This window comes from Callospermophilus lateralis, chromosome 5, assembly GCF_048772815.1.
Source record: "Callospermophilus lateralis isolate mCalLat2 chromosome 5, mCalLat2.hap1, whole genome shotgun sequence".
NCBI lineage: Eukaryota > Metazoa > Chordata > Mammalia > Rodentia > Sciuridae > Callospermophilus > Callospermophilus lateralis.
Window position 1 is genome coordinate 40,302,937 of NC_135309.1, and position 19,931 is coordinate 40,322,867.

At 38.6% G+C, this 19,931-nt stretch overlaps 2 protein-coding genes across 2 annotated transcripts in view; both read right to left on the reverse strand.

Annotated features, from left to right (window-relative positions):
* Maml1 (mastermind like transcriptional coactivator 1) overlaps positions 1 to 830 on the reverse strand; it is a 40,665-nt gene extending 39,835 nt beyond the window's left edge. The window contains exon 1 of the mRNA XM_076856545.2: positions 229 to 830. Coding sequence (XP_076712660.1) covers positions 229 to 570 — 342 coding nt within the window. The 5' untranslated portion in view covers positions 571 to 830. The remainder of the gene's footprint in view (positions 1 to 228) is intronic.
* Positions 831 to 2,349: 1,519 nt separating this feature from the next.
* The window catches only part of Canx (calnexin), a 33,949-nt gene continuing 16,367 nt past the window's right edge, over positions 2,350 to 19,931 (reverse strand). Inside the window, exons 3-15 of the mRNA XM_076856546.2 lie at positions 19,620 to 19,693; positions 19,286 to 19,344; positions 18,062 to 18,203; positions 17,449 to 17,530; positions 16,585 to 16,777; positions 13,842 to 14,031; positions 11,278 to 11,391; positions 10,577 to 10,733; positions 9,192 to 9,407; positions 8,206 to 8,325; positions 7,262 to 7,382; positions 7,019 to 7,098; positions 2,350 to 4,723 (exon numbers count right to left, since the gene is read on the reverse strand). Of these exons, the coding sequence (XP_076712661.1) occupies positions 4,670 to 4,723; positions 7,019 to 7,098; positions 7,262 to 7,382; positions 8,206 to 8,325; positions 9,192 to 9,407; positions 10,577 to 10,733; positions 11,278 to 11,391; positions 13,842 to 14,031; positions 16,585 to 16,777; positions 17,449 to 17,530; positions 18,062 to 18,203; positions 19,286 to 19,344; positions 19,620 to 19,693 (1,602 nt within the window). The 3' untranslated portion in view covers positions 2,350 to 4,669. The remainder of the gene's footprint in view (positions 4,724 to 7,018; positions 7,099 to 7,261; positions 7,383 to 8,205; positions 8,326 to 9,191; positions 9,408 to 10,576; positions 10,734 to 11,277; positions 11,392 to 13,841; positions 14,032 to 16,584; positions 16,778 to 17,448; positions 17,531 to 18,061; positions 18,204 to 19,285; positions 19,345 to 19,619; positions 19,694 to 19,931) is intronic.

Below are 19,931 nucleotides of genomic sequence, written 5' to 3' on the forward strand. Positions count from 1 at the left end.
CCCAGCCCAGGCCTCCTGCAAAGTCCTCCAGTAATGTTTTCCAAAGTAACGCCACAGTGCCATTTCCCGAAGATGACAACTGCATAGTTCCCTGCCATGTTATCCTCCCTGGAGCCAAACCCAGGAGTTGCGGGCGCACGGGGAAGTTTCCCAGAGGCCCGATCCGCGCCCAGGGAAATATTTTCGGGAGAAGGAGCTGCCACCGAAACCAGTGCCTGTCCTACTCACCGCGACCGGACGGCCGTGCTCGGGGCCGTCGGCAGCGTCCAGGCGCTGGGCCGGGGCTGGTGCGGCTGGCGCCGGGGCCGGAGCGGGCGCCGGGGCTGGCGCCGTGGCCGGCGGCTGCCGGTGCTTGCCGGCACGCTTGGCCTTGGCCTGGATGCAGCGCTGGTGCAGGGCGAAGGTATGCTGGCGCTCGAGCTCCAGGCGCTCGGGCGACACGGCCTCGTAGCGGGCCTCGCAGGTGCTGTGGTGGCGCCGGCACAGCTCTATGCGCCGGCGGAGGCGCTCCATGACCGCGCTGTGCCGCGGCAGCGCGAACTCCGCCATGGGGCAAGTGGGCAGCACCATGGGCCGCGGGCTGCACGGGCCAGGCACGGGGCCGGGCCTCTCGGGGCCGGCTGGCACTGTGGGCTTCGCTCTCCGGTACGCCTCACGGCCGCGCCATGCCCCCACGGGCCGCGGAGCGGACTCGCGCGCGGCGGCGGATCTTCCTTCGGCTCCGCTCGGCCCAACCCCGTACCGGCCTTCGCTGCCCACCTCAGGCCTTGGCCTGTCCCCTCCGCCCCGGCCCCATTGTTTTCCGCGCCGCCGCCGCCGCCATCTTAAAATTGTTTTCGGGGCTCTAGGAAGAGGGCGGAGTCCCGGCCGGCGACCTCTCGCGTCACGGGCGTTGAACAGGAACTCCGACCAATCAAAGGAGGAAGAACCGGCCGCCGAAGGGCGTGGGGATGAGAACGTAAGAGGTGCTCTTGGTCTCCGGAGCGGTATTTAAAAGGAACTCTCAAGTGAGGGGCTAGGGGGTACCCCCGGGGAGGGCCGCAGTCCTGAGATGGGGTCTGCTATGTCCTGTCAATACAGGAACCCAAACTGGAGGAGACAGGTTTCCTGAACACCGCCCCCTGAAGGAAGGCCCTTCCGGGTCCCCCGAGAAAAGCGGGGTAAATCCGACAAGGGCTTATGTCTACCTGGCAGTACTGCGCTTCACCATTCTTTTTGCATTCGGTTTGATAAACTCAAAGAAGCCACGCTATTTCAACGTAAGCCGTTTTTCTTTTGACCTCATTACTTATATCCAACCGTAATTGGCCAGAATTATCCACCAGTTAGCTGGTAGAGATTTCCTTCTGCACCATTCTGAAACACTGGGACTGTAAATTTTGGCTTACAGAAGTCTTAAGAAGTTTCATTTACAGAGCAGAAGAAAGAGGACGTAGGCTCACGTCCAGCTCCATTATTGGGGACTGGAATTGCAAAGGATTAGTTCAATACACAGGGAGCCTGGACTGCGAAGTTTCACTCTTAAAAGATAGTTAGGTTATAGTGAGGCACTCAACAAAATGCAACCACCATTTGGGCTCTAGTAATCTTAACTAGTAGGCAAAGGGAGAGTGGCTACTGTAAAGGAGTGGGGGAAGGAAACGGGAACGTTGAAAAGTTAATTCTACAACTAATTGTAGAACTAATTGGTGTGTGGGACCAAGATATTAGAACACGTAATGGTAATGGCATCCCAATTGCTAAAAAGGTTACATAGGAGATGCTAGGAGGCTATAAATTGGAAGACACCATTAACAGCTCAAACATTTATTATTTTCATTTTGTTTGCACTAATGGGGATTGAACCCAGGTCCTCTAGCGCTCTACCACTGGAGCTACATCCCTAGCCCCCAAATGGCTTCTTTAAAAAAAAAAAAAAAAAAAAAAAAAAGCAACTAGGAGCACTGCTTATTTTTTGATACTTTAGTAAGCAAATCTAAAAGCTTATGTGCTTATGCGCATTAAGTATTTTCTAAAGTTATGCCATGAGTATTTTAACTATGGAGTCCGATTCTGAAGAACGATTATTTTCTAATAAAAATTTAAGTTTAACGGGCCCCCATAAATCTTAAAGATTATCTATAAATTACCAGTAGCACCGCCTATTTTTACAACAGAAACTACTGAACCACAATTGGGAAGGAAGAGGCAAGAGCTAAATAAATATAAGATTGGATCAAACTCATGTCATAATTATTTCACTGTTCATAACAATTTCCATATATTAGCAAATTCTCACATAGTAACCAATGAAAGAACAATTAACCCACTACTGAAACAGGTTATTATGAAGAAGTTGAGTCAAAAGCAGACACTTAACACAGGGACTTTAATGTAACACCATTTAGTAACATGACAGTTTGAAAAAGGTGAAGAGTACTTTGTGGATAAGAAAAATGGAGGAATACATCTGATAAGAGTGGGCAGTTTACAACAATGGGACAGGTAACCAGAAAATCCAAATATAAGTGCCTTTTTAAGAGCTGAAAACTGCTGGTCATTCATTAATGTGCCAGATATTGAACCAGGAAGCTGCACCTTCAAAAACTGAAAGGGGGGTGGGGTGGGGAGACAAAAGGAATTTTGAAGAAATTTTGCTGAATAATCCTGTAATGGCAATCAACACTAATGATTTAAACCTGTCATTTCATAGCTCAGTGGGAAGAAGGAAGTAGGCATGAAATACAATGGCAATAGAGAATGAAGGTGGCAGATTTCTGGAAATCCAATGATCCCCACACATTTACTGCAAGGAGAAATCTACAGACATATTTTCAGGTCTTGCTAAGTAACTGTTTATTTGTACTCAATACATTTGGGAAAGTCTGCTACATAGCTAAGGTCACCGTGACCGAAGAACAACAGATAAGAAAGATAAAGCACTCAACACAAAGAAAAATGCATCCCACCCTCAAAAGAATTTAAGTGAATCACTGTGTGTATGGGGGGTGGGGGATAAAGTAAATGGATACAACCTTCCTCTTTTACAAATATAGTTCCTCCCCAACATCTCCCTAATATAAACACTGTGGAGTGTTTATATATTCAGTGCAAAGAACAGTATCATCAGTATGACCGAAACACCTCTGAAGAATAAAGCTGAAACATCTTTCTGAATACATTTCAGTGTGGTGTAATGGTGATATTATTGTACTATAGTGATGGGGGAGAGGCTCTGTTAGCACCCATCTGCATTCCACATGGAAAAAAAAAAAACTTAAATTCACTTTTGAAAAAAATTCTTCAAGCCACATTTTTTAAAAAAATTGAACAGGGCTATTTTCTGTTTTATTATGTAATGTAAGACAACTGTTACATGAATTGAAAATGAAAACTTAAAATATTCCACAAAAATCAGGTAATTCATGCTATATGTCACTCCTCCCATAAATACTTTTAGCCTGTGTTCAAATTACACTCAATTCGGTGTTGGCCTGCCTTTGGATTTGACTTTTAAAATCTTTACACAGAGTAAAAGACATGGATAAAAATTAAAGTTTGTATTCTATCCTGTACTTTGACCCTGGAAAGGTGTGGGTCTGCTTACATTAAAAAAAAAAAAAAAAAAAAAAAAAAAAAAAATACACTTAATCACAATAAAGCTTAACACTATGCAGAGCTTTATAATAATTTTCAGCAACGGACTGCAAGCTGCTCTGTGAAGAAAATGCATAGCAAAGGAGAAAGCTGGGAATTAGGGGAAATAAGTAAGGAAAACAGTGTCAACACAGTGGAACAAGTGATGGAAACATCTACTTTGGAGCCCACATACCCTGCCAGAGTTCCTTAAAAGCCACCTGCTCCAAAAGGCAGGAGCCCAGAGACTCCCTGTGTGTGCAGTATGAATGCCCAAGTGTTGCATTTAAGCCACCTCCTCCACTAACTGCAAAGCTGTCTGGGAACTGAGCAGTTCCAAGGGCAACAGAACACATGCACTGTATGGTCTACCCAACATCAAGTGAAAGGCTTTTTTTTTTCTTTTTGTATGACTATTTTTAATACAACTTAAATGGAATCTTTATATAAATTTGGGCTTCCATCCAATCCCTCTCTTCAATTTCCTTAGGAGGAATTAAGTAATGGAAGCAAGCAAAACAAAATTATAACCACAAATGACTGCACTTTAAACATGATTATCAATTTTAAGGGACAGAGACACTTGAATGTTTTATAATACCAAACTTTAAAAAAAATTTTTTTTGTTACAAAAAAAATGCAATCCATCCCCATAGCATTTCTAAATGTTGGTGTTATTTCTAAATGGACAAATTAATATATTAAATTAAGCCAACATTTTAGACTGACAAAGTTCTATCATTCTATTTTTAAAAAGCTGTTTTAAAACAAAACAAAACAAAAATACAAGTTAGTTGCTTCATGTTACATTTCACAACCATTATGTTAAATGTTTTCTTTTCTACAGAAACAGGGTCCTTTATGTCACAACTGCAAGTATTTACTGCTAGATGTTTAAAATTACATGAACTAGTGTTCGGCTGGAACCTGTTGATGGTGATGTCTTGAGGTTTTCTGAGTTTCAACCTAAGGTATGCCAGGTCCACTCCTAGGACCACACTTGCAAGGGAAGGGGAGGGAGAGAAAAATCACATATCAAGTTCTTAAGATTGGTTCACTCTCTTCGTGGCTTTCTGTTTCTTGGCGATCTGTTCAAAATTTCATCCTCCTATTGGTTAAGAAGAAAAGAAATTCACTATAATTAACACATTTAAAAAGAAATACAAATGTTCATCACATTTTCAAGATTAGCAAAACTAATTTTGTAGCCCATTTTAGGTTTAGAAGAAAATGCATCAAAAAAACACTGACTGCCCAGGTGAGATTACATATATTCTACCTTTGTCTAATTTACCCCCAAAAAAGGTACTTTTCTCAAACAAACCCATAAACATTTTCTGTAAAATGGATCAAACATTGTGCTTTTACATGTTATGTTCCTTAACCCTAAGCACTTAGTCCCATTTTGAGGAGGAGAAGCCTAGGATTCAGAAGAAAACTGAAGATAATCACAGTAGGTTACAAGTCCGGTGATCTTTCTATTCTAAAACTACTGCCTTGCACACCTGTAATCCCAGTGACTGGGGAGGCTGAGGCAGGAGGACTGCAAGTTTAAGGCCAGCATCAACAATTTAGTAAGACCTATCTAAAATAAAAAAAGGACTGAGGATGTGGCTCAGTGGTTAATTTGACTCCTGATTAAATTCCCGATACCAAAAGCACAAACAAAAACAAACTACTGGCTTTCCCAAATTATACCAGCAACTTTTCATCACATGAGGCAGTTTGGGAGCTATAAAAAATTTTGTGAGACATGGTCCCTACCTTTAAGACCTTAAGCATTCTAGATGAGACAAAACATAGTCATTAAAAATACAAAAAAAGGGCTGGGGTTGTAGCTCAGTGGTAGAGCACTCGCCTAGCATGTGCGGGGCGGGGGGGGGGGGACCCTGGGTTCCTCAACACCACATAAAAGTATTGTGTCCAACTATAACTAAAAAATAAATATTAAAAAAAAATACAGGGTTGTAGCTCGGTGATAGAGAGCTTGCCTAGTGTGTGAGGCACTGGGTTTGATCCTCAGCACATCTAAAAATAAAAGTATCCACCTAAAACTAAAAACATTTTTTAAAAATTATATACACATATATACATATGTGTGTGTATACACACACACAAAAAATATAAATAGCATTGTTCTTCAGCAACAAAAGGAAGGCAGAGATGTGATAGCTAAAAAAATAAGCGGAGTTGGGTTTGGCTCAATGGACCAGACTCAAACACAAGAGATCTTGGAGAAATAACACTATAAGCAAAGATGCAGTAACAGAGACTATTCTCTGTTACTCCATATATCCAATCTACCACAAAATCCAGAGTCCCACGTAGTTTACACCTTCTGTCATCCTGGCTCAAAGCCACTGCAGCTTTCCAAGATGATTATGGGGGCTTCTTAAAAGATCTCTGATTTCTCTACTCTAGAGAAAACGTCCACAATGGCTGCCCATTTCACTAAAAGCAAAAGCCAAGGGGCCGGGGTAATGGCTCAGTGGTACAGCACTCGCCTACCCCAGGTGAGGCACTGGGTTCAATCCTCAGCACAATATAAAGATAAATAAATGAAGGTATAATGTCCATCTATAACTAAAAAATACTTTAAAAAAAGAAAAGTCAAGTTCATAATGGCCTATAAGGCCCCACATTATTTGTAACCTTCCTTAAATCCTTTTCTCCACTCCCTCTTTAACTACTGTCTTTTGGACTATAGCTGTAGGCCTTGGTACCGAACATTCTCTCTAGAATGCTCTTCTCAATGATATCCTCACAGAACAGTCCTTCATCTCTGTCAAGTCTCTGCTCAAATGTCATCTTTCCAATGACAAGCCATTGGCTTCCAGAACTTCTACCTTTTTCTATCTTAATTTTTCATAGCTTATCTAATATACTGTTATTTACTTCCTTCTAATGTCTACTGCTTATTGTCTATTTCCCCCAACCAGAATTTAAGCTCCTCAAAGTCAAGGTTATCTTTGTCTGATTCACTGACAATGCCTGGCACAAGAGACATTCAATAAGTATGTTAAATGAGTTAATTGACTAATCCATGGACAACAGGAGGGAAGTTTAGAATGCAGTGATTTGTGCAAAAAATACTTGTGAGGGCCCAGTGAAGAGAGGGACAACAAGACAGAAATGTTAAAATAACTTGAAGTTCCCACCTTAGAAAGCATTTTATTATTTTTTCCTTACAAACTTCTACTTATTCCAGAAAACCATTTTTCAGCACAGAAAAATACTCGAGATTCAGACAGAGCTTGATGTTTACCTGTGCCACTCAAAATCTCACTTTAACAAAATTGGCTCTAACAGAATTTTGCTGTCACAGCCATTGTAAAGTACCTAATATTCCTTTTATTTCAACTTAGTTGCTTAAACTACAAAAAGTATTAACCCATACTTTTACCTCTGCTTTAGGTTTTCTATCTTCCTCCTCTTGACTGACAGTGCCCCCATCTTCTTCAGCATCACTTTTTTGTTTTTCTTCTAAGATATAAGTTAGAGTAAAACAACTGAGCAAATTCTTATATTTGATTCTGGTAATTAAAATAATTAGCATTACCTAAAGCAAATTTTACTGAAATTTATTTGTCAGGGTTTGAAACATCTCTCTTTGTTTAGAGCAAGATTCTTGGAGGTTACTTCTTACCAAGTTTCTCTTCACCTTCCTCCTCTTCATCTCCCTTTTCCTTCTCCTCCTCCTTCTCTTCTTCTTTCACATCTGGTTGAGGGGCATCAGTCTTCTTGTACTCCATAGCACTGGACTGTTTCTGAAATATTCCCCAGAGTACAACAACTTTCATATTTTCATGTACTACATTACCATGTAATTACTGAATGCCTACAGGCAAAGATCTGTACCAGACTGTATACAGGGATAGATATATAGACACAAGAAAGATGTAATTCCTACCCTGAAGAGCTTTATCTTCAGTGTTTTTGTATGGTTTAAGGTAAAAGAAAACAGTAAGAACAAAAGGTCAGGTAGGAAACTTACAGGTCTACTTTGTCAAGTAAACTCAGGCATAGATATGCAGAACAGAGGTGGTATATAAGGCTAGAAACAACTTGGGATCCAGCTACAAAGTGTGATGTATGTGAGGTGAAGCATAATCTTAGAAGAACCAGAGGGCATGCAACAAGGGTTAAGAAAGAAAACCTCACGATTGTAGTATTCCCACATAGATTATTTTGAGAAGTGGGGACAGTGAGGAAGCAATGAATAATGACAAATCAAAGGCAAAATTAAGAAGGTCAAGAATGGAAATAGCAATACCAGGAGAAAAAGCTGGTCTGGGCCCAGATGGCTGATTTCAATAAGTTGTTCTTTTTCTTTCTTAAAAAAAAAAAAAAAAAATCTGCTGCCAAGTACTAAAAAATAATTCAGTGGACTAAATACTGGCAACTAAAAGGACTATAAATCCTACCCCTATCTGGGCACAATAAATGGTCACTGAGGTGTAGTGAATAAGGTTCAGAAGTCAACTCAAAATGTGGAGCTGCTACAAAGAAAATCTCAAGCCAATATATCATACTTATTTTTAACATCCTAAGTGCGCTTTCTAAAAATGATTCCTAAAAAACAACTCCTACCTTTCCAGAACAGCAGAAGAGGATGACAAGGAACACGGGAAGAGCTACAGTCAAAATGTAGACCACCCAGAGCCATGGGCGCTCCTCAGCTGCCTCAAGCATCTGCCCCACTACACCTGGCTGAAAAACAAAACAGCAATGATGGGAAATTCTGGCTTCTGACACCAAATACAAATACAGTCTGCACTATTTGTTCCACTGTTCAGTTATGGCACGGCACTACTTAGGCTCGTCCTTTTTCAAGGGTGCAAGCCAAGATGCTCATATAATATAAAAAGGAAATTAGAGAAAAGTCTCCATTTTTCTGTTCTCCTTATCATCCCAGTGACTTCACTTTCATCAAACTGGTGGGAGGGTGGTACTGGCGATTTAACCCAGAGGCCGTTTACCACTGAGGTACATCCCCTAGCCCACACCCACTCTTCCTTAAATTTTGAGACAGGGTCACACTAAGTTGCTGAGGTTGGCTTTGAATTTGTGATCCTAATGTCTCAGCCTCCTAAACTGCTGGAATTACAGTCACATACAACTGCATCCAGCAAAAATTCAGCTTCTTAAATACCTGCAAAAGGTTCCCTTAACATTAGGAACCACTGATAAAGAATGTCTTATCTAAGTATCTCTAGTTCTCCAATTCCCAGTTCAGAGACATGACTAATTACCTGATAATCCATGTGTGGGATAAAACAAAAATTCAACATTTTGAGAGTGAATTAAAACATACCTTAAATGGCAAAATTTGATAGACACATACAAATTAAAAAACATACCTTGCACATAATACAATTAGACTCTAAAGCCACTATATTAAACTAATAAAATCATGTCTAAACATCCAATATTTTGTTTTTAGCAGGCATACAGCTAATACTTTTTTAGGACGATATTCTTAAATAAGGGAAAAGACAGACACTAAATGCTAGCTTTTTACAAAACAATTAGTTACCTACAATAACATAAATGCACAAGAAATTGCAAGCACACACCTCAGCAGCTCCATCGGCTGCTTTCTTCAGGCCCCATCCATCATTGGCCCAATCATCAACTACTCTTCGATCCCCACTAATGATGAAGTTGTCAAAAAAAATGTCAGAAGTCATGGACCACAGCTCCAAACCAATAGCACTAAAAGGAGTCATTTTGAAAGGCTCCAGATCTTCAAAGAAATCAGGATTTGGTATTTTCCGAGGTTTCCAGATTCCCTTAAAAACAAAACAACAAAAATGTTTCAAAAAATTATTTCCAATAATGACCAACAAAAAAACAACTAAGATAAATTCTGCATTATCAACAGAGGTAAGTGCTATTTTCAAAGAACAGCAGGAAGAAAATAATAAATGCTACTGATGGTTTTTTTTCTGGACTTTACTAAATTGCTCAGTCTGGCTTTCAACTTGTAATCCTCCTGCCTCAGCCTCCCAAGTCACTAGGATTACAGTTGTGTACCACCACACCTTCTGGTGGGAGTGGGAGCATCAGCACAACCTTATTCAGTAGTGATGGAAAATAAAATGTACATGATCATCAACCAGCAATCCACGTCTAAGTTAACTACCTAGAAAAATACTTGCTACATAAACCCAGACATCTACAGGAATGATTACTGCTACACTTACCTAAAAGCAAAAATTGCAAATCACCTAAATGGCCTACAACAAAAGAGCTAAGAGGCAATTTTGGAGTGCAAGTTTAATATCTTAATTGTCCAAGTGCACAATTAAAAAAAAAAAAAATACATTTTACCACAGAAAAACATACGTCTAGAACATGTATCTAGATATACCTAACACCTTATTTTTACACCTTACACTTTATAAATTTGATAGAATGGAAATGACTTATCATAAAGAGTACAAAGATTTTAATGTGTACATTATTATAGTAAACTTGGAATTTCATAACTTCACAATATATATATTTTCATATAAGCCTCAGTCTTTCTATGGATGTAGAGGTATTAAAGCCATGCCATAAGCTGACTTGACACGATCAAGGTGCCAATTCCCTGATCACAGTCCTCTGTCCACCATGTAATAGATCACAAATCTTGAGATCTGTCTGGATCCTAGGACTGAAGGACTCTGCCACCTAACAGCAGGGTGCCTAAACCACAGACTTTCCATTTCCCTTTTGTTCTTAAATTTAAGTTATAAAACAAGTATTGAAAGCTTTTCTCTCCAGTTTCTAAGTTTATCTTTGCAACTCTTAACTCATTCAGTTCCCTATCAATTAATAAAGCTACTTTCTGCTCTTAATTCAACAGCTTGTATGTATATAATGATCAACCTGGCAGCTTCACTACACAACAAAAAACATTTATCTGAATACAAACAGATTAATGAGAGCAATTCAACCTTCTGGAGACACAAACCTGGTAGTTAGGATTATCAATCATGGGAGGCTTCCATTTGCCCTTATAATTGGGGTTGTCAATCATTGGTCGCTGCCAGACACCACACCCAGAGGCCGACTCACATTTAGGGTTGGCAATCTGAGGAGCCTCCCATTCTCCATCCATGTCCTCATCCCTATGAAGACATAAACAACAAATTACAAATGGGTTCTTGGATGCAAACCTATGAACATCCCACCAGCCCAGTGCTGCCCTGAGATCCTGCTGGAATGCTTCCATAGTCATGCTACAGAAAACCATCTTCTCTTGTTTTAACTTCCAGTAAGAGCAGCTTTGATAACAGATGCATTTTTAAAAAAATGATGATGAAGTATAATTAAATTTATCGCATTCTCCCCTTAGGAATGGGCACTTGGCAGTATTTAAGCTTTACTTTAGTAAAAATTCAGGTAACTAAAAAAATTAACTCAAACTGGGTGAAGGGCACACACCTATAATGCCAGCTACTCAGAAGGCTGAGGAAAAATAATTTCAAGTTCAAAGCCAGCTTCAGCAACTTAAGGAGACCCTGTCCCATGATAAAAAAAGTTCTTAAAGGTTGGGGATGTAATTCAGAGGTAGAGTACTTGCCAAGCATGAATGAAACCCTGGTTTAATCCCCAGTATCATAAAAAATAAAATAAAAAACAAATACATACAAAATTATCTTAAACTCTTACCAATCCTCTGGTTTCTCTGCATCTGGATCAGGTATATATTCAGGCTCATCATCTAACCACCCTTCAGGTTTTGTGGCCTCTTCATCTGGTATTTTAGCAGGGGCATCTTCATCCCTTAAACACAAAAGAAAACTCATATTAGGACAACACTGTCCAGAGAATCACAGTAGTTCCAGTTTGTGTAACTAAAACAACATTCTGAAAATATTTAGGCCTTAAATGCCAAAATTTTAAATAATTTCTCCTAGCAAACATTTGTAAACATGTTACCTTTTATAAAGGCCCAATATCCAAAATAAACTCTTAGAACTCAATGAGAAGATAACTCAATTTAAGAAAACCAGCCTAATTAGAATAAAAAAATAATAATAAAGGAAAAAAGAAAACCAGCAAATAATTTAAGTAGACATTTCTTCAAAGAAAATATTTAAGTAATCAATAAGCATATGAAAAGATGCTCATCATTAAACATCAGGGAAATGCAAATCAAAACCACAATAAGATACCGTATCACACATACTAGAGTGGCTATAATAATAAAGAATGACAAAGCTGGGTGTGGTGGTGTACACCTGTAATCCCACTTACTTGAGAGGCTGAGGCTGGAAGGTCACAAGTTCTAGGCTAGTTTCAGTCACTTAGCAAGACACTCAACAACTTAATGAGAAGACCCTAGCAAACATTTTTAAATGTTTGTCTAAAAAGAAAGGGTTTTTAATATTTTTTTGAGTTGTAGTGGACACAATACCTTTATCTTATTTATTCATATGTGGTGCTGAGGATCAAACCCAACACACATGCTAGGCGGATGTTCAACGGTTGAACCACAACCACAGTCCTCAGATTATTTGTTTTTAAACCTTAGTTTCAAATCAGTAGTGTGAGAATCTCAAGACTCAACATAATAATTATGGTATAATGGTGTATTAAGAATTGAAATGCAAAAATAAATAATTTTTTAAAAAAGACTCAATATAATAGTCACCTGACCTTTTCAATCTTAACATTCACCCCCTCCAAAACAGAACAGCTAGTTAAGAAATAAAATACTGAATAAGGCAAAATCCAAACCTTATGTTCACCATATATATAAATTAACCAGTGTGTGTGTGTATGTGTGTGTGTGTGTATATATATAACTAGTGTACTATAAAAGTTCAGGAACATGTATCTTAACATTCAAGGAGAAAAAAGATCAACTAGAATTTAATTGCTATGCACAGGAAGATACTTTCACAAATGGTAAAAACAGTTTTATTATTTCTTTGTTCCCTTTCTGACATTTCTGAAAGTCCCTGTATTAAGTTCAAATGTGGCCACACAAGAAAGCTTGACCCTGCTTGTCTTCATTTTTCGTCAGTCTCCAATTTTCACACTACACAAAAGGCAGTATGATACTTATTTTCCTTCATGTATGTCAAGCTCACTTATGCTCCTCTATCTTCTGCAATAATGACATTCTTCAACCAGAAATGCTCTTTCCCATCTTTATCATTTAGTTAACTCCCACTCTGTCCTCGGGTCACAATTTGCTTTGCCCTGCTCAGAGAAACCATGCCTAGGTTAGCTATATCTGACTCCCTGGTCACCTTATTCTCAGACCACTTTCCAACTAAAATTCAACAATTCAGGACTACAGTTTTAAATATGAATTAAAAGCACTGGCAGGGCTAAGGGTATAGCTCACTGGCAGAGCACGCACTTAGCATATGCAAGGCTCTGGGTTCAATCCCTAGTACCAAATAAAAATAAAACAAAGCAGCACTGGAATGGCTACACCAGGAGATTGCCACAAACCAATCTTGTCACCACAGGTAAACTATATGATCAATCAAGAATTTTGTAGGGGGCTGGGGATGTGGCTCAGGCCGTAGCGCGCTCGCCTGGCATGCGTGCAGCCCGGGTTCGATCCTCAGCACCATATACAAAAAAAACCAAAAATGTTGTGTCCGCCAAGAACTAAAAAAAATAAATATTAAAAAAATTCTCTCTCTCTCTCTCTCTCTCTCTCTCTCTCCTCTCTCTCTAAAAGAAAAAAAAAAAAAAAGAATTTTGTAGGGGCTGGGGATGTGGCTCGGGCGGTAGCGCACTCGCCTGGCATGCGTGCGGCCCAGGTTCGATCCTCAGCACCACATACAAACAAAGATGTTGTGTCCACCGATAACTAAAAATAAATAAATAAATAAATGAAAAAAAAAGAATTTTGTAGATGGGGCTGGGGTTGTGGCTCAGCGGTAGAGCACTCGCCTAGCACATGTGAGGCCCTGGGTTCAATCCTCAGCACCACATAAAAATAAATAAATAAAGGTATTGTGTCCAACTATAACTAAAAAATTAAAAAGAAAAAAAGAATTTTGTGGTTGATAAAATGATATCAAACAATCTAGATTATCACTAAGACCCCTTTTTCAGCTATAATAATCTACATTTTTTTAAATGTAGATTAGACTGCATAATAGAGTATTTAAATAATCAGATCTCACTCGACCAACATTTGGTTATTCAAATCACATGGAATATATAAAATGTTCCCTTACAATCAAAGACAGGTCTCCAAGACTCACCAGTCATCCGGCTTCACAGCATCAGGATCTGGGATTTTGGGTCTTTCATCCCAGTCCTCAGGTTTCCGGTCTTCTGGGTCCTCAATTTCTCGTGAAGGATTTACAGACGGAGTCATGTCATTCAGCAGATTTCCACTATTCACAACAGACTGGTCAACTAGTATTTCAAAACTATTATCTGGATTCAAAACTGAAAAAAAGGTTAAATGAAGTTAAAAACAGTTTACTTCCAAGTTAAAAATATTTACTTCCAAGCTCCTTTTCCCACAACACAAAAGATTATGACTTCTAACTAGAAGCACCAACATGAGAGCATGGAGGAAAGACCTTAGGCATTTGGGTCAGAACATGGTCAATAATGCCTGACTCATGGGGCCCAGAGCATTGTAACTGTTCTTGACCTGCAAAATGTAAATGCTATTTCCTCAGGTTTCTAAGAATCATCACAAATGATAGTTAAAATTTCTTCTTTTGGCAGTGGGGGGTGCTAGGGATTGAACTCAGGGGCACTCACCCACTGAGCCACATTCCCAGCCCTTTATAAAATTTTATTTAGAGACAGGGTCTCATTGAGCACCTTGTTGTTGCCAAGGCTGGCTTTGAACTCTTGGTCCTCCTATCTCAGCCTCCCCAGCCGCTGACATTACAGGCATGTGCCACCGTGCCCAGCCTGTAGTTAAAATTTCTGGGGCTGGGGTTGTAGCTCAGTGGTAGAACGCTTGTCTAGCATGTATGAGGCACTGATTCAATCCCTGGCACCACATAAAAATAAATAAAATAAAGGTATTATGTCTTTCTACAACTAAAAAAGAATATTTAAAAATAGTTAAAATTTGGGGCTGGGGTTGTGGCTTAGTGGTAGGACGCTTGCCTAGCATGTGAGAGGCATTAGGTTCGATTCTTAGCACCACATACAAACAAACAAACAAATAAATAAATAAATGTCCATCAATAACTAATAAAAATTTTTTTAAAAAAGTTCTAACACCAAAAAAGACTTCATTTATGGACACTAAAAACCTACATAAACTAATGTGATTATTGGTCTAACATGAATGTACATACCAATCAGCAGGCAAGTAAATTGATTTTTGTTCATTTGTTTGCTTTTTGTACAGTATTAGAGATGGAACTGGTGACTCAAGCATACTACCCATGTATTCTGCACTGCAGCACATGCACAGACCCCACAGATATACTTCTGAAGTTCAGTGGAGAATGAATACACAATTTTTAATCCAAAAAGGCATCTGTTTGTTGTTACTATTTTCTTGCAGTGCAAAGGGCAGTCTCAGGTTGCAAATATGCTAAGGTGGCATTCTACTACTGAGCTACACCCCCAGGCCCATAATGGCATCTCAACTGTAATTTATGCTAAAGCCTGTATCCCACACATAAATCTCTAACAGTTGTTGGGAAAAAATTCTTACTCTTGTGTACTTAAGAAAGAAGGTTAAATATGTGCATGTTTACACACATATGAAGAAACATTATCCTAATATTGATTTTTCAGATAATTTTAGATGTCTTTTGTTTGCTTATTTATATCTTCTGAATTTCTATACCCTGAATGTATATTCCGTTAGTAATAAAAAAAGGTTATTTGCTGGGAGTGTTGGCATGTGCCTATAATTCTAGCAGCTCAGGAGGCTGAGGCAGGAAGATCACAAGTTCAAAGCCAGCCTCTCCACCTTGTTAGGCCCTAAGCAACTCATGAGACCCTGTCTGTAAATAAAATATAGAAAAGGGTTGGGAAAGCGCCCCTGGGTTCAATTCCTGGTACCAAAAAAAAAAAAGGTCATTTATATTCTTTAGGAAAATAGCATATCTATATATGATCTCAATCCCACAAGAAAGGGTTCATTTAAACAAACAAACCAAAAACTATCCCAATATCCAAACAATTAACCAATCTTAATTGCCCAGGTACTGAAACATTCAAAGAAAGTTCCACATGAAGACAATTTTGAAGCCAGGTTCATGGCACAGGCCAGTCATCCCAGCAACTTGGGAGGCCAAGGCAGGACTGCTCAAGTTCAAGGTCATACTCAACAATTTAATAGACTCTCAGCGACTTTGCAAGACTTGTTTCAAATAAAAAAGGACTGGTGATGTAGCTCAGTGGTAAAGTGCCCCTAGTACCAAATATAAAAAAGATAATTTCGAAAAATGTTATATACATTTCTACTGTACATTCTAATATTCAACATTTTCTCAACGAAAAACTAAAAGAAGCGGAATGAGTGGCTCAACAAATAAATTAATAAGGGAACTTTCTTTTTCTTTTTCAGGTACTGAAGATTGAATGCAGGGGCATTTTACCATTGGGCTATATCCCAGTACTTTTTTTTATTGAGACAGAGTCTTGCTTATACTGGCCTTGAACTTAAGATCCTCTTACCTTAACCTCTGGAAGTGCTGGGATCACAGACTTGAACCACCACACCCAACTAATAAAAGCATTTTTGTTCATTTGTTTTACAGTGATGAGGATGGAAACCTGTATCTCATGTATGCTAGGCAAGCATTCTACCACTGAGCCACATTCCTAACCCTTAAAGAATATTAAAATTGTTTCAAATTTTAGTCTTCAGGCAACCTGTGGAAAAGAAGCTTTCTTTCAGAGTTGACCAGTTAAGCTCCTAGCAGTAAGTAAAAAACACCAATCTCATTTGTAAGTTTGAATATTCTCCAGATGACCAACATGAATGTCTTAAAACCCCAAAATACTAATTTTTCTTACTTAATGTATAAAGATGTGTTTTCTTATCAGTAAAATAGGTCTTCAGATCTGCATCTGGTCTCTTAGCGTGCTTTTCTTCATATACACCCGTCTTAGGGTTTTTGTGGCGAAAGATGAAGTGTAATTTATAATCCTCTCCACATTTATCTGGACCAAACATAATTGTATAGGGGGTCTTGTCGTGGAACTGATCCTTCAGAAACAAAGACAGATTATTTTAAGTAACTCTAGTCTAAGTGTTCAAAAGCAACCTTTCAAAAAAGTGTGTATTTCCTCTTATAAAACTCTCAAGCTAAATTAGTGACAGTTAAATGAATAACCAACCAATCATCAGCAAATTTAAAATATTGTGTGCTTAAGAAAAAAGTAATATATAACTAGCTACTGTTTCATTCACAAAACAAAGAAATAAGCTAGCTTAAAATTAAAAATCACAGTAAAATCAGAAATGAGAAAAAGTTGGTAATAGAGCTTTAAAAGTCAAATTTCAAATGAAAACTAATTAGTACAAAAGACAATACTGTCAGCTAGGCACAGTGGTGCACACCTGTAATCCCAGCAGCTAGGGAGGCTGGCAGGAGGATCAAGAGTTCAAAGCCAGCCTCAACAAAAGTGAGACACTAGTGAGACCCCCATCTCTAAACAAAGTACAAAATAGGGCTGGGAATGTGACTCAGTGGTTGAGTGCCCCTGAGTTCAATCAATCCCTAGTACCCTCCCACCTCCAAAAATATGGTCAACCCACCAAAAGATTAACAGCAGGTCTTTATTTTCACCGGTCTTTCAAATTTTTTTTCTTTTTTCTAAAATTCTTCTTTAAAAACTTGTGGGTGGCTAGCTACATAAACAAATAGAAGTACCTACCAAATTGAGTTCTGGAGTTTTGGAAAGCAGTTTCACATAAGCACCTCCACATTCTATTCCATTTTGGAAATTAACCTCATACCTAATTTCAGAGAGAAAAGCAGAAAATTCTATGGCACTTTCTAAGATTGAATCTCATAATTTCTTTTTCTCCCCACTCCTGATTATAATTTATCTTTTAAAAAAGATTCCATCTTCTATTGATTTTGGATGGCTACACAGTCCTACAAAAATAAATATGCTAATTAAAAGTAAACCTTGCAGATTCCCAATAAATAGTTTGTGCAAAATCTAGATGTTCATTTACTATCAATAGGATGAACAGCCAGTTTGTTTCAAAATAATTTGTTGGGCAAGAAAAAAATAATAATGATTTCAAGATGCTAAATCCTAAATTCACCCAAAAAAGAAATCTATTGTAATTTATATAATCTCCCTCTCACACACACACACATACATTTACTTATAGTTTCATAATATCTTCTGAGATTATCCTTCTAAAAAAATTTTTTTTTTTTTTTTGTAGTACTAGGGATTGAACCCAGTGCCTCTTATAAGTGAGCTACACCCCCAGTGTTCTAGAAAGCTTTTACCAAACATGCATTTCACTTACTGAACAATGAGAGGCTTGGTATCAAATAGGAAGGGTTTATTCAATTTAGCAGAGATGGCATGGTGCTTGGCTCGAGACATCAATACAAGTCCTTTATCACCTGGAAGCTTTGTTTCCTTCATTTCATCTACCTCCCACTTTCCTAGAAGAAAACACACAAAAAAAGAGCTCTCCACTCCTTAACTATCTCTTTTTAAAAATATATATATATATTTTTTTTAGTTTTTAGGTGGATACAATATCTTTTTTTTTTTTTTTTAATATTTATTTTAGTTCTCGGCGGACACAACATCTTAGTTTGTATGTGGTGCTGAGGATCGAACCCGGGCAGCACGCATGCCAGGCGAGCGCGCCACTGCTTGAGCCACATCCCCAGCCCCATGGATACAATATGTTTATTTTTTATTTTTATGTGGTGTTGGGGATCGAACCCAGTGCCCCGCCCATGCCAGGAAAGCGCGCTACTGCTTGAGCCACATCTTCAGCCCAATTGATTGGATATATATATATTTTTTTTATGTGGTGTTGAGGAGCGAACCCCGGTGCATGCTAGGCGAGCGCTCTACCGCTGAGCCACAACCCCAGCCCTAAATATATCTTTTAAGGTCTTCTAAATGATAACAAACTAAACTCCAAGTTGTATAAGTCTATCATACTAACAAATTTTAACACATTCCACTTATCTATGAGAGTTGGGCCATTAATTTAGGCACATGAATATTTGACAAATAATAGGACATGACTTTTAAAAGTCAGCAGCATATTCATTATATCACTGCCTAGGAAAGACCTTCCATTTCTAACATACAGAAGCATATGTAATAAATAGTTCTAATTTTATCACCCCATCACATATAAAGCATCACACAAAGATGGCACAACTCTCAAGGAAAAACAACTTCTTATTGTTGTTTGTGGTGCTGGGGATGGAACCCAGGACTTGGCATGTGACAGGCAAGTGTTCTACCTCTGAGCTAAACCCCTAGCCCACCAAGGAAAAAATCTGAAAACATATCTCCTTTTATTTTTATTTTATTTTTTTCCAGGGCTGGAAAAAACCCAGGACCTTGTGCATGCTAGGCAAGGACTCTTCCACGAAGCTTTACCCTAACCCCAACACCTCCTTCTAAATCAGTCTTTTCTTTTTTTTTCATTGTCTTAAATCACTATTAAGAAATTCCATGGAATTTCTGCTATTATATCTAGACCAAAAGGAATTCTCACCATCATATTTGGCAATTTCATCATCAGTGTCATCTTTCTTGGCTTTGGATAAAATCCACCTGTAATTAAGACAAACCCCAAAATTATGATCAAATGATAGCTATCTGTTAGGAGAAACTATAGGATAGAGGAGAAAAGGGAAAGGAATAAAAGCAAGAACTACAAGCTTCAAAAGAATACTTTCCTTAATAGACACAAACACTGAAAATATAAAGGCTAGATATTTCCATTATATAAAATGTTATCCAAAAGGGATCCATTATTCCCTCTTATTTACATCATGTTCAACTCCCTAGGAGCTTCCTAGGGAAAAACAAAAACAAAATGTACCTACCCTGACAGAGAGCCTCTGTCAAAGGAATCAGCAAAATAAACTTCTCCTGTTGGAACTGGAGCTTTGTAGGTGACCTGTGTTAAACAGAAGAATAGATAAAAACCTGAAAATTTTGGCAACAATTCTTTCTTGGTGGAATTTCTTTCCATGTTTTGATTGTCACAAAACTGTCATAGGAAGAAGTCTTGAACTTCAATCCACATAGATCTTTGGAAAGAAATAACAAAGATTGCCAAAAAGATTAATAAAAAGTTGGCAACCTTTGCTTTTCCTTTGAAAAAGATACAAATTTATCAATTTTTTTTCCCTTTA